General features: G+C 43.9%; 1 protein-coding gene across 3 annotated transcripts in view; it reads left to right on the top strand.

The window, feature by feature from the left end:
- LOC126271989 (E3 ubiquitin-protein ligase LNX-like) overlaps positions 1-15,724 on the top strand; it is a 589,442-nt gene that overhangs the window by 500,833 nt on the left and 72,885 nt on the right. For all 3 annotated transcript variants that reach the window (XM_049974467.1, XM_049974466.1, XM_049974465.1), the window contains exon 2: positions 1,127-1,268. In XM_049974467.1, the coding sequence (XP_049830424.1) occupies positions 1,133-1,268 (136 nt within the window). In that variant the 5' untranslated portion in view covers positions 1,127-1,132. The remainder of the gene's footprint in view (positions 1-1,126; positions 1,269-15,724) is intronic.

The raw sequence follows: 15,724 nt of genomic DNA, 5'->3' as shown, positions 1-15,724 counted from the left end.
GCAATTCGGCGGTACGTCCACCCGGCCTCCCGCATGCCCACTATACGCCCTCGCTCAAAGTCCGTCAACTGCACATACGGTTCACGTCCACGCTGTCGCGGCATGCTACCAGTGTTAAAGACTGCGATGGAGCTCCGTATGCCACGGCAAACTGGCTGACACTGACGGCGGCGGTGCACAAATGCTGCGCAGCTAGCGCCATTCGACGGCCAACACCGCGGTTCCTGGTGTGTCCGCTGTGCCGTGCGTGTGATCATTGCTTGTACAGCCCTCTCGCAGTGTCCGGAGCAAGTATGATGGGTCTGACACACCGGTGTCAATGTGTTCTTTTTTCCATTTCCAGGAGTGTATATTGAAACTGTGATTTCTTAACTGTTATAGTCTTTTTAACAAAAACTACAATATTTTCTAAGAAAATTAGGTGAGTTAATAGCGTGGTAAAGGAGTAGTAAATCTATTTACTTATGAGTGCAACCTACGCGAACCGGTAACTTTGCTTTTTCACGTCTGAATAATGAAACTAACTAATCCGAACCAACAAATAAAAATCTCGCTAAAAGTTTCTGTTTTCCAGACACACTGCAATTAAGCAGTGTAACAACAACATTACCGGGAAATCTTCACTGCTCTCAGCTCTGTCTTTACCAAATCATATTTCCAAAATTCAGCATCCGCTCTATCTTTATGTCTGTACTCTGCAAGCTGTCTCCAGACCACTCAGTAGTTGGCCAACACCCGACTCACTAGCTTCTCACACAATGCTACTACCAACGACAATGCTACTGGCAACGAAAGGTCACATTGGTTGTACTCAGAACTTCTGTGACGTAACACATCGATTATAGGAGACGTCTACTTGAAAAATGTCGAGTGTACAGATATGCTGTGTGACGTATCGAATTAAAATAGAGCTCACGTCACTTTGATTGAATACCAAAAATGAGCTACAAACCTTACAACTGATGTTAATCAGAGCTCTGGCAGTTGGAGATTAGCCACTAACCACACGCATGTTTTCTAAGATAAAAGCAAACACGGAGTTCTAATGACCGGGACTGAGTATTATGATGAGTTGTGGTGAGAGCTCGACACCGGCTTATGTAAGACGGGACTGGTTGTGTTTCAGGAGGCGATGCGGTGGTTCCGGAAGGGCAGCGGCGACTCCCCGCGCCTGCTCAGCCTATCACCGCTGCGTAGCGTAGACCCTATCGACGCGGACGTCGACACCACCGCCGCGGACTGTGTGCCCAACCGGCGGTCCCGTATAGGTGAGTAACTCGCACTGCTTCTGATTTATTCGTTTATCTTTGTCTCCCTGCTGCTGAACGATGTACTACAGTGGTCACGACTCACAACTCTGAAATACGTATTACGGATGAGCTGGTATAAATACCCCGCTGCCGTCCTTAAACCACATAAGTTTAATCATATGATTCAGGCCACAGATGATATTCTTCCCTATGTGGTGGTGGTGGTAAGTTCCTATGGGACCAAACTGATGAGGTCGTCGGTCTCTAGGCTTACAGACTACGTAGTGTAACTTCAAATAACTTACTAACTTACGCTAAGGACAACACACACTCCCATCCCCGTGGGACAGCTCGAGCCTCCGACGGGAGGGGGGGGGGGGGGGGGGGCGAATAGGGGGAGAGACGCGCGAACCGTGGCAAGTCGCCCCAGACCGCGCGGCTAACCCGCACGGCGATATTCTTCTCCAGCTCTGTGCCAACCGAGACTGTAGTTCGTTTTTAAAGTGTTCGACGTCTCGAAGACTATTTAACATTATGACAGAACTAACCGCTCATAAGAACAGAAACCTTCATCGTTATTTTCGGAATGGCTTGAAAATACAGCCACTGTCATTATAGGTCTAATGATGTCACAGTCACTGGATTCGTCCTCATAGCCATAAAAACATCCACTCACACAGTCATCCGGTCTTAATTCTCGCAAGGAACAACTGAAAAAAATCATCGTCAAAATCCTCCTGAAGAGTTTCAGATTCGTTCATTTCCTTCTGGTTTCTGAATCGGGCCATCTCCAGCAGGAGAAGGAACAGTTAAAACGAAAGCTGTAACTATTTCAAACATCAAAATATTAAATAAGCGAACAGTACATGAAAGCAATACGCTGTAACCACCTAAACAAAAGAAGTAGTCAAAATGTTCAAAAGTGTGTGAATTCCTAAGGGACCAAACTGCTGAGGTCATCGGTCCCTATACTTACGCACTACTTAATCTAACTTATGCTAAGAGCAACACACACACCCACGCCTGAGGGAGGACTCGAACCTCGTGCGGGAGGGGCCGCGCAATCCGTGATATAGCGCCAAAGACCGCTCGGCCACTCCGCGCGGCTAGTCAAAATGTATCACAGCACATGGCATCTACAGACAGCGTGTAGAAAATACGAGTTATCTCCATATCCGTCCATAACAGATGGCGCGCATAACACTTTGTATCCGCCCACATTGGTTTTAAGTAATAGAAACAAGCACGTCATGGAGCGCCCCAGGGAAATATGATACAACCGTTCTTGTTCTCTAGATACATAAACGATCTGGCGGATAGTGTGAGCAATAGGGTCGCTTTTCTTTCTTCTTCATTTTCTTGTGTCTTTGCCCTACATCGGCAGGGTTGGCATGGTTACTAACGGATATGGGATGGTTAGTTTTAATGGGTAGCCAGATGCCCTGTTGTCACCCCGTCACCCCCCCCCCCCCCCCCCCCCCCCCTGGGGAAGAATATATGTACCTCAGCGGTCTGCGTGCGATGTTATTCATCTGAAAGTGGGCGAAATTTTCTAAATGTTTGCGAATCGTGTAACTGAGGTTGGACTTGGGTACCAGCCCAGTATTCACCTAATGGAATGTGGAAAACCGCCTAAAAACCACATTCAGGCTTCCCAGCACACCGAACTTCGTCGTAAATCCCCCAGGCGGATTCCATCCATAGATGGTTCACCTCCCTGTCCCAGAAGCGGCACTTTAACACTCATCGCCCTCCAGCTGGGTTAGACTGGCTCTTATACGGCATATTGTAAAATTTCTTATAATTTTTCTTGAACTATCCTGCAGTTTTGTTCCATTTCATGTAAAAATGAGCTGTGCTATGTTTGTGCTCAGTAGGGTAAGAGGAAGGGGTGTCCGTGGGCCTTCAAAATCAGAAAATCCCTTAAAATGAAACCACGAATTTCGTAAAACATTATTTCTGTATGACGTGTCCATTCACTAGCCAATGCAAGCAGTTTATTTCAGTCTCTTTATCTCACTGCGCCCTCATGTCGCAGGCCGCACTGGCAGGGTGACATGAGAGGTCAGTGACCCCACAACAGGTAGGGGTAGCGCAGAGTGAACCCAGCCGTTTCTCTTCACACCCCAATAGTCCCTTACTTTCGAGAGAAGGTAGTAGTCGTAGCAAGGACAATGACTTCGTACTAGTTAGTTTATGTAAGTAAATTTATTTGTTTGGATATTGGCCGATGAAATAACTGGAAGCAAATTCGCATCTGTCAAACAATCGTTCAAAGTTTTATTCTACAGTGTGTGGTAGTCAATGTGTGGGAGTCAAAGAGCCACTGTACCTATACAGGAAGTGATGATCCATTGGGAAAAACCAGAAATTCCGACACAGGATCTGATAACTGTTTGCCGACATCACAAATATGATATCAGCAATCGACGTAAATAAAAAAGACACCTGCAAGGTCGTCGGAAGTTGACATGCGAAACGAAATAGATTTTGTTCAAATACTCGTGACCTTTTGACATAGCGTTCGCTAATGAATTAAATTTCACTAGTATTCAAGATATAAATGGGTTTCAACGAATGGGTGAGAGCAAAGACAGCGGGGAGAGGAGAGAGCGAAGCGAATATGAAACCCAACAGATAGGTAAATCATTTAGTTATGAATTTATAACATAAACATGTTTAACAGTAAAAGAAAGGATAAGACCATGACTCATCCAGTGCTATAAATTTTACTCATATTCGGTCTTTTAGCTTACTGTCGTTCAGACCTTCCTACCGTTTTTTCTCAGACCGATTTGCCGGATTTGTGACGTCAAGTTCGAGTACTGTCTCAAAATTTTTACCGCTATCAAAAACAAAAGAGGAGGGCACGACAGTCACACAAGGTGGACGACGAAAGCCATTTATTACTTGAAAATGCCTTTGTTTCGCGATGAATTTAAATTATCACCAAATGAAAGAAAGAAACTTTGTTATATCTGAATCTTCGTTTTCAATGTGTATATCGAAGAATAGTTCTCCGTCTCATCTGCAGCGAAAGCATTGTATATGGATTTCAGCAAACTTTTGAAGCGTTATAAATATTGGTTTTTCGATTATGATATTTTCGTGTGGTTTTACACAAACTGGAAAATCAGTTAGGGCATCTGTCTTCTGAATGTCTCACCTTTGTATTTTTTTCTATCTTAATTTATATTCCGATTCAAAAATTAAAATCGTTGATGCACTGAATAATGAAGCAGAACCGAGTTCAAGTAGGAAACGATCAAATCCTAGAAATCATCAACTAAGTCGAACAGTTGGTTTCGATTAAAACAATCAGAGAAGAAACTGTACGTTGAAAATAATCTAGCTGGAAGAGTTGCTTTTCTCTCATTATTTGTCTCATAAACATTGGACATAGTAGTGTTATAAACTGAAATATAAAAGTTAATGCAACACATTTAAGCATGGAGTTGCAAGTAGAGACTCAAACTGAATTATTAAAATTAATATAACAAATTAAAAGTAGGTGGTTAATAGTCTACTTTTTTTCAATGTCTTTCAGATAGGGTAAGTGATTTTTTTTTTCTTCAAATGTAGAGAAATAGAGGCACGTCTTCCCCTTATCCCATGTAGTCAAACTATGGGGTAGCACAAAGAGGAAATAGGACTTGAAACGTAAAGACCTCCCTAGTGACTTTTTGCTAATGGCGCTGTAGTGTATGCGGAGTTTCATCTGTAAGTGCGTGAAGAGGACACAGAATGACTTGGACATAATTTCTTTTTTGTGTGGCGAATCACAACTTGCTCTGAATTTGCGAACGTTTAAGTTGGTGGAGCAAAAACAGCCCATAATGTTCCAATACGATAGTGGTAGGAATGTGCTTCTTGACACAGCCACAACGATCAAATATGTAAGCGTATCGTTGCAAAAGCGATATTAAATGGGACGAACACTTAAAATAGCTTGTTTCGAAGGTAGATGGGTTTGTTGGGAATATTCTAGGAAACTGTAGCCGATCTATAAAGCAGACCGCGCGCGGAACATTTGTGCGTCCCTTCCTTGAGCATTGAAGAATGTTTGGGACCCCCACAAGGCCAGATTAAAGGATGAAGTCAAAACAATTCAAACGCGTGCTTCTAGATCTGTAACCGATATGTTCGATCCGCAAGCGAGTATCACGGAATGCTCCGTGAACTCAAATGCGAGTTCCTGGAGGTTAAATACTCTTGATAAACTTTAGAGAATCAGCTTTTGCGACAGACTGCCGAACGACCCCTACTACCACTAATTTACATTCCACGTAAGGACTGCGAAGGCAAGATAAGGCAAGATAAGAGAAATCAGGCATCGTAAGGAAACATGCAAACAGTAGTTTTTCCCTTTCTCCACTTGCGAGTGGAACAGGAAAGGAGTTAACTAGCAGTGGTACAAGGTACCCTCCGCCATTCACTACACGTGGCTTGCGGAGTATGTATAGCTGAATATGTAACAAACTTTACACTCCAATCTCCCATTCCACTGTCGCCAGTAATACATCTCTAATGTCTGGCATTTTGTTCTGCTCTATTTGAAAACAGCATGAAGTTCACTGGCACAGTTTCCATTGTATTTCTTCCACGGAATAACCACATAAAGTTGTACAGTATGAGAGGGACTCTCCAAAATGTAATGTGTTTTGGGCAGTTTCGTGGGGAAGGTATATGGTCCATTTTTCTTTGACGAGAACATTTTTACAGGAAGCACATATCTGGATATGCTTGAAAACTTCCTTTTCCCATAGTTGGAGACTGATTCGAACGACTCCATTTACCATCTGGATGCCACACTAGCATCTGTAAGTGCGGGAAATTTTAAAACAAAGGATTAATTAATGATGGATCGGTGATACTGGACCAAATTTTTCAGCCTTACGTTACTGACCTCCATGGTCACCGGACCTGACTGTGATTATTCCTTGCGGAGATTTACAAATGATTCTGTTTATGTGCCTCCGTTACCAACAACTATGAATGAACTGAGACATCAATTAACAGCAACTGTGGTAGCTGTAACTCAAGACATGCTCGCTGAAGTGTAGGAGCAGTTTGAATACCGCATTGACATACGGTGTGCATCTCAAGAGGGGCATATTCAACACCTATGAGAAGGTATGAAAAAAACTTTTTGAGTTTCCCGTTCATCAAAAGACAAAATTCATCATATATGTTTATTAGTTTCAGAAATATAGACGTCCCAAATCCGATGATTCTTTTTGATACACCCTGTACTATTGCGAGGTGTGGTCACATTACCCATCTTCAACGTGGGAAGCGTCTCTCTGGGGTAAAAATCTTGAATAGAAGGTAGAATGATGTTCTGTTTGTGCGGAACTGTTTACCACCTGAGCAGAGAAACCTTTCTCCTCGGTCTACTTCCTCAAACAGAAAAAAAGTAAATCGCAACCAGGAAGCATGAAGCAGTTCGAATCAGTGAAGCCAACTGCCAATAGAGCGGCAATAGGACCAAAAAATACCGTTTTGCGGGGAAATCCCCTGCGGTCTATATTCAGCGACCACAGTACTGACAGTCTGCATTTCTTATTTCTTGTATGGAAACGCTTTGTCGGCGTGTTCAGAGATCCTTGTAAAATGAACGCTAGGGCACCGAATGAATTTACTACTGCCTAACTGTTTAGCTCTGTGCTGATATATGTAAGAAGTTAACGAAGTAAGGCAAAAAACTCGGAATGCAACGTTTGTGAATCGGTAAGAACAGTCGTTCATGCACTGAGACTGCTGTTTGTTGCCGCAGTGAAGGAAATTTCGTTGTCGTAAATTGAGATGCGTACAGTGTAACAGATATACCTATGTACCTCAGCCAATCACACTGTTCAAGACACTAAATTTATGACATTAATTTACACTGAAGGAAAACATCGCGACACCAAAAGATAATTAATGTAGAGTATTGAAATTCCAGCAACACATTTGTGTAGGTAACATATACAGGGTGGTCTATTGATCGTGACCGGGCCAAATATCTCACGAAAGAAGCATCAAACGAAAAACTACAAGGAACGAAACTTGTCTAGCTTGAAGGGGGAAACCAGATGGCGCTATGGTTTGCCCGTTAGATGGCGCTGCCATAGGTCAAACGGATATCAACTGCGTTTTTTAAAATAGGAACCCCCATTTTTATTTCATATTCGTGTAGTACGTAAAGAAATATGAATGGACCACTTTTTTCGCATTGTGCTAGATGGCGCTGTAATAGTCACAAACATATGGCTCACAATCTTAGACGAACCGTTGGTAAAAGGTAGGTTTTTTAAATTAAAATACAGAACGTAGGTACGTTTGAACATTTTATTTCGGTTGTTCCAATGTGATACATGTACATCTGTGAACTTATCATTTCTCAGAACGCATGATGTTACAGCGTGATTACCTGTAAATACCACATTAATGCAATAAATGCTCAAAATGATGTCCATCAACCTCAATGCATTTGGCAATACGTGTAATGACATTCCTCTCAAAAGCGAGATTTCGGCTTCCGTAATGTTCGCACATGCATTGACAATGCGCTGACGCATGTTGTCAGGTTGTTGTCGGTGGATCACGATAGCAAATATCCTTCAACTTTCCCCACAGAAAGAAATCCGGGGACGTCAGATCCGGTGAACGTGCGGGCCAGGGTATGGTGCTTCGACGACCAATCCACCTGTCATGAAATATGCTATTCAATACCGCCTCAACGGCACGCAAGTATGAGCCGGACATCCATCATGTTGGAAGTACATCGCCATTTTGTCATGCAGTGAAATATCTTGTAGTAACATTGGTAGAACATTACGTAGGAAATCAGCATACATTGCACCAATTAGATTGCCATCGATAAAATGGGGGCCAATTATCCTTCTTCCCACAATGCCGCGCCATACATTAAACCGCCAAGGTCGCTGATGTTCCACTTGTCGCTGCCATCGTGGATTTTCCGTTGCCCAATAGTGCATATTATGGCGGTTTACGTTACCGCTGTTGGTAAATGACGCTCCGTCGCTAGAGAGTCCCGATTCTCGCGCAGTTTATCTGCTACTGATACGCGGATTAGCCGCGACAGCAGCTAAAACACCTACTTGGGCATCATCATTTGTTGCAGGTCGTGGTTGACGTTTCACATGCGGCTGAACACTTCCTGCTTCCTTAAATAACGTAACTATCCGGCGAATGGTCCGGACACTTGGGTGATGTCGTCCAGGATACCGAGCAGCATACATAGCACACGCCCGTTGGGTATTTTGATCACAGTATCCATACATCAACACGATATCCACCTTTTCCGCAATTGGTAAACGGTCCATTTTAACACGGGTATTGTATCACGAAGCAAATACCGCCCGCACTGGCGGAATGTTACGTGATACCACGATCTTATACGATTGTGACTATTACAGCGCCATCTATCAGAAAGCGAAAAAAGTGGTCCAACTAAAACATTCATATTTCTTTACGTACTACACGAATATGTAATAAAAATGGGGCATCCTAATTTTTAAAAAACCACAGTTGATATCCGTTTCACCTATGGCAGCGCCGTCTAGCGGGCCAACCATAGCGCCATCTCGTTTCCTCCTTCATGCTAGTCGAGTTTCGTTCTTTGTAGTTTTTTCGTTTGATGCTTATTTCGTGAGGTGTAGGCCAATGTGCCTAGCATGCAGACAGGTTGGTTGCAGGCCCTCAACAGGCCTCCTTTAAGCAACACATGGCCGTCACTGGCACTGAGGTTCGAAATGCGGCGCTAATAAATTAATGTCATATGACCAATAATCTTAAAAACTGTGACTGGTTGCGGTACATACATATGTTTTTTAAAATAACACAATCACGGAATACTAATTTGCCAGTTTGGTTCGTGATTGTTGTGTACTGCGGCTTAATGCGTGGAGCTGGCCAAACGCAGGAGAAACAGAATAGCAGGGCTCTCTGAGTTAAAAGAAAGGTAGGCTAACAGAGCCTGAATACTCGAACCAAGTGTATTGAAAAGTATAAGTATGTTGAATATAACAAACTCCAGTTTAACTGAAGACATAAAACGGTTAGTGGCATGACATCATATAGATTGAGAATGGAAAAAAGTCCATCTTTCAGTGGTAACATCTACGATCGCTTAAAATAACCATTACAAAGTGCTGTCATACATCTCCAGCTACCTGTTTTGCAAGCACAGATGGAATGAACTTCAGCTGCCTACGTCTGGACAGGACCTTTCGAAGACTTTGCATTAAACGTCTAGGGGTGACAGATCACATCAAGGGGAACACTTGTTACTAGAGAGAAAAAGTTCACTGACACTTTCTGTAGACGGTAGACGTCCTTTAGTATTCGCCGGTCCTGGGACGGCGAGGTTTCTTCGGAGTAGCTAGGTCTACGAACCGTGTGTGCACCATACGACCTACGTCAGAAAATTGTTAATGATTTCAACAACAAAATGGTAAAAATTTTAAAATCGAACCAGGAACTTTAATTTTTTGGGCCTACCCCCTTTCAAACGGAACAGATGACGGAATTATAGACAACACACAAGGCATATGCACGCAGCAGAGTGTCTACACCTTGCCGCCTCTCAGGGGCGTTACCAATATTAAAGGGTGCCTAGTGTCTTCAGAAAGCATCAGCGAACATTTTAATTACTTCACAAGTCACAGTACGGTACATGGTCGTCTATACATTGTAACAGTATTGTCCGCCATTTGCGAAATCTGCAAGTACGGATTACCATCTAGGAAATTGTGTTGTGACCTCGTAGCGTAGCATATCTGAACCGTCATCGGCAGAAACTGACATGTTCATTTGAATCGATATGCGACTGCTTACACCCATTCGACAATCCCGTCAAATCGAGAGAACAGCGGAAATATTGCAGCTATGTCACGTCTTTGCCTGTCCAGTCTCTATGGGCGAGTGTTGGATGCAGTATTTTGGCCCCCGGACAAAGGAGCAAAGCTAACAAAACAGGCCAAAACCCACCCATCAATGAGCAAGTTGATCTTGAGTATTTCTTGAGACTGCCACAGTGTGCTCTTAAGGGGCAAACTTTCAAAGAATTATACTGACCGAAATATCGTGACGAGGTTGCTGGGGCTGTCAACACGAAGCGAGACCGGAACCTATCCAATGGCGCCTTTTTGATCAACGATAATATGGCAGCTCTAGGAGACAGCCACAAAAGCTGCGTTGGTGGACTGCCGAATTTTGCGTCGCTTCGATATTCTGCTGACACGGCACACAGTGATTTCTTCCTCTTTCCGCGGGTAAATAAACCATTCCGTGGCAGGCATTTCCAGGTTGACAGCGAGGCGATTTTCGAGGTGGAACGTTACCCGAACAAACCAAATGTAGACTTCACCTAGGAAGATCTTCGCCAAGTCAACAATCGTTGGGGAAACTGTGTCTCACTGCAGCATGAATACGTAAAGGGCAACACCATGACCAAGTTTGATGGTCATATCCCGATTTTTTTTTCCATGTAATAAAATTTTCCCCTGGTACTCTTCGCGTAGCGAGTGTAGCATTATAAAAGCTTTCAAGGCCAGGTAGCAGCGTAAGTGCCCAGCTGTTCAAGAGCCTCTGACTGCATGAATCTCGGCACCGCTCTGCAGATAGAGTGCGTGGTCACGGTGTCTGGTTGGCGAGACTGGCTGGCCCTTCCCGCGGCTGCGCTTGGGCGGCGACCTGGAAAATACACTTGTCGCGGGGTCTGCTGTGTTCTCCACAGTCCAATCCCCGCTGCAGGAAGACGCCAATTACCCCTGCCAGCTCAGCGCACAGCCAGGGTACCGCGTCTTTCTAAGTTTCCACTCTTGCAGCAACCCAGCGTTCTGGAGATCTACACGTAAGCGCCAAAAACACTCTTACAGGCATGCGTATTCAAACACAGAGATATGTAAACAGGCAGAATACGCCGCTGCGGTCGGCGACACCTATATAAGACAACAAGTGTCTGGCGCAGTTGTTAGAGCAGCTAATGCTGCTACAACATTTGAGTGAGTTCGACGTGATGTTACAGTCGGCCCACGAGCGATGGGACACAGCACCTTCGAGGTAGCGATGTAGTGGGGATTTTCCCGTACGACCATTTCACGAGTGTACCATGAATATCAAGAATCCTGTAAAACATCAAACCTCCGTCGTTGCTGCGGCCGGAAAAAGATCCTTCAATAACGGGACCAACGACGACTGAAGAGAATCGTTCAACGTGATGGAAGTGCAACCCTTCCGCAAATTTCTGCATGTTTCAACGCTGGGCTATCAACGAGTGTCAGCGTTCGAACCATTCAGCGAAACAGCATCGAAATGGGCTTCCGGAGTCGAAAGCCCACTCGTGTACCCCTGATAACTGCACGACACAAAGCTTTACGCCTCGCCTGGGTCCGTCAGCACCGACATTGGAGTGTTGATGACTGGAAACATGTTGCCAGGTCGAACGAGTCTTGTTTCAAACTGTCTCGAACTGGTGGACGTGTATGGGTGTGGGGTGAACCTCATGAATCCATGGGCCCTAGATGTCAGCAGGGGAATGTTCAAGCAGGTGGAGGCTTTGTAATTGTGTGGGGCGTGTGCAGTTGGAGCGATATGGGACCCTTGATATGCCTAGATACGACTCTGACGGGTGACACGTTCCTAAGCATCCTGTCTGACCACCTGCATCCATTAAAATACTTATATGGATGACCTGCAGCCGTGTAGAACGATATTAGAATTATATATTAATACCTGCAGGTGCTGACGGGCGTTGATATGTATAACGGGGACAGGTGCAAATGTGTGCCCGACCGGGACTCGAACCCTGGATCACCTGCTTACATGGCAGACGCTCTATCCATCTGAGCCACCGAGGACATAGAGGATAGTGCGACTCCCTTGAGGCCAACATTCCCAACTTATTGTCCTGCACTATATTCATAGTGTCCCTACCCTACCCATCATACTCATTACTCGCGGCTTTTTGCCGATTCCCGTAAGTGCTCCGCACAGAAGAAGAAGATGGTCATGTCCGAAAAAACAGATGCCATCTTCATATATTTATATAGTTAAGGCTCACCGGCCATATGACCGTATTCTTGTTGTGTGTGGATGCACAAACAGTGCCCGAACTCTTACGGGAATTGGCAAAAAGCCGCGAGTAATGAGTATAATGGGCAGGGGCATTATGAATATAGCGCAGGACAATAAGTTGGAAATGTGGCTCTCACGGGAATCGCAGTATGCTCTGTGTCCTCAGTGGCTCAGATCGATAGAGCGTCTGCCATGTACGCAGGAGATCACGGGTTAAAGTCCCGGTCGGGGCACACATTTTCACCTGTCCCCGTTGACTTACATCAACGCCTGTGTGCAGCTAGGGATACTCATTTCATTGTAATTTCATTCTAACGAGCTGCGTGGTCACCGATGGTATCTGTTTTTTCGAACAGAAGAAGAAGATGGACATGTCGGAAAGAACAGATACCATATATATATATATATATATATATATATATATATATATATATATATATATATATATATACTTTCCTTTATCGATGTAGTTCAGTTCCAGTTCTTTTCTACTTAATGTTGTTTCAAAGACGTATAGTAGAACTGAGAAGGTGCAACCTCGCAATATTTGCGCTTTAGTTTGATTGACGAGAAAGATTATTTGCTTCTGTTGAAAGCTGGCCAGGCACACACTGTTCTGCTACGAACCACCGAAGAGCAACCAAATGACAACTGACAAGTTGAATAACTATATCTCTGTGTTCTCTAGACAACGATATTTGATACCACTTATTGTGTTGTAGCCCTGGGTTGCAAAAGTGGCTCTGAGCACTATGGACTTAATATCTGAGGTCATCAGTCCCCTAGAACTTAGAACTACTTAAACCTAACTGACCTAAGGACATCACACACATCCATGCCCGAGGCAGGATTTGAACCTACGACCGTAGCGATCGCGCGGTTCCAGACTGAAGCGCCTGGGTTACAACTTAGTATTTTTGTTATTGACTTTTTTCTCTATAAATTCATCTTCAGTTGTTTGTAATTGACATTACTCATTTTTTCTTTATTACTTTGCAATTTACTTAGTTCTCTCTCCCAAAAACCTGATTTGTTACTGTATTTGCGAATTATTGCTTTTCCAGCCTATTAGGTCTCTAGAGCTTTTTTATGGTTAAGCGATTTCAAAGATGACTACAAACAGACGTCTTTCCTGACGGTAGAACTTCTGTTCTCCTACTACCGGTTTCAGGTTACAGAACTTAGTGATTGTAACGTTTTCGACAGAGACTATATCTGACGTGGTTTCTCATCATTTTACCGAGTAGTTCTACATTTATATATCTGGAAAACAGTTTCTCAGTTCAAAACGTCATTTTGCAGCGCTGAGTTTTTAACGATCACTAAAAGATAGTCGATTTTAGCTCTCTCAGTGATATGAGTTTTGTAAATTCCGAAGACTTAGTCCTCCTTTTCGATACTATTATCTTGAAGTAACTCTAGCTAATTGAATTGGTACACGTCATGGACACTACGATAATTTTAGTTCTTATCTCTAAGAATGTCTAATATGTATTTAGAGACTACACGTACAGTAACATAGGCGGGGGGGAATAGGGGTGGTAATATGTCTGCGTATGTTACTGTAAGCGTTCTAAACTGGCATCATGTTGGGTACTTGCGAGTTAGCTTGCAGGTAAATTTCTGCAGCACTGACCAAATTTTGCCTTAAAGGCTCTATTTAGCCGATACAGAAAAATGAAGTCGTTAAGTTCCCACACCTACGCTGTTCTCAGGCTGTCTCAGACAGAAGTGACGAAACCAGTGTCGGGTGACGTTTTTTCGTGAGTCAGCTGGTAACGTGTACGCCAGCGACTCGTAAGCCCTCGAGCAGAACAGTACACGACAGCAGAGGCCAGCGTTCCCACGCTGAACCTAGAGCAGCTCGTCTCCAATGACTCACCCACCGCCAGGTAAAACTCCTTTGCTTCCGTCTGTATCTACTTGTTTTAATACCTCTGCTGCGGCTGCGAGTTTTACGTTGTACTGATCTACCTTACCTGTACCCAGCTCAGCTGGACTCTTATGGGAATATCACCGTATGGAGCATAGTCGTGTTCCCTATCATCTCCGTTGATCCTATATTAAATATCTTTTAAATCCTAAAGACCATTTATCTTCACAGCAAAAACACAGCAACGAGGTTATTTCGGTGTGGATATTGGCCTGGTACCTATCTCGAACGACACCATCTGGAAAGAATTTTATTAGGAAGGAAGAATACACTATTTGTGGACATGAATACGGGATGTGACACTTTAGTTGACGTGACAGCCCACTCCTTCTGAAGAGTCGAAACAGGAGAAGGCTGTGATGTTGGACTCTGAGGTCTGAAGCGAGGTCGACGTTCTAACTCGTCCCAAAGGTGTTCCATTGGGTTCTGGTCGAGACTGTGGGCAGGCCATTACATTCTAGGAATGTTGTAGTCCACAAATCGTTGCGCCACAGATGCTGCTTTATCACTTTACTGACAACACAATACTCCCTGATTTCTTTTATACTGACAGGTCTGCCCTTAGTGACATCAAGTGTTACATTTCTCATTAACAGGGATGTCCGGATGTTTTTGATAAGATAGTGAAGGTTTCGGCGTCCTGCTGAGGACGATATCATCAGAGACAAAGCACAAGCTTGGACAGGACGAGAGTGGGCGAGGAACATGACTGCTTCCTTTTCAAAGGAAATGTCCCAACTTCTACTTTAAGCGATTAAAGAAAACCAGGGAAAATCTACTTTTGGACGGTCGCACGGGAGCTGAATCTCAAATGCGAGTACAGGCCGTAATCACTGCACCACCTCGCTCTGCTTAACTTTACAGACCCGAAGACGATTAAGGGGGAAACTCTTGCACCGTTTCCTACTTCCGCCAAATGCACTCAGCTGGAAATCCCAGTACTTGCTTTAAGAGCTAGAGTTGTCAAGAAACAAGTGTACATCAAACTGTCATTTACCGTGCGAAATTTACATCCAATAGCTTTACATCTATGTCTGGCAACATAAAGAAACGGGTGTTTTTTAAGAGCGGATGTTAACACGTAAAGCAGCCTATAAGCGATATAAGCTTATTTTGCGAATTTTGGCGCATCCATGAAGGAAATGGCGTACCTTCGTCTGGCAAATTATGTTCCGTGACAGGGTAGATATCTTGCTACGTGGTTAATATTTTTAACTTTCTCAGCTACCAGAATGCTGAATGAGCTATGGGTTATTGAAGAGAACGATTGAGTACTGTAACATCATTGATTAGTTCCTGATCTAACGTTTCGTAGTAGAGTGAAAAAGCTTTTGCAGTAAACAACCGTTGTAGTGCTAAAGTTAAAGGTGCATTGCCTAGCTACTTTTACGAACAGTTGCACCGCACACATTGACAGTCACTATATCGGAGTACGGCTCTCTCAAAAACTATATACTAA

This window comes from Schistocerca gregaria, chromosome 5 (genome assembly GCF_023897955.1).
Source record: "Schistocerca gregaria isolate iqSchGreg1 chromosome 5, iqSchGreg1.2, whole genome shotgun sequence".
NCBI classification, from domain to species: domain Eukaryota; kingdom Metazoa; phylum Arthropoda; class Insecta; order Orthoptera; family Acrididae; genus Schistocerca; species Schistocerca gregaria.
Note: the sequence above shows the minus strand (reverse complement) of the source record. Positions and strands in the feature narration are given on the sequence as shown.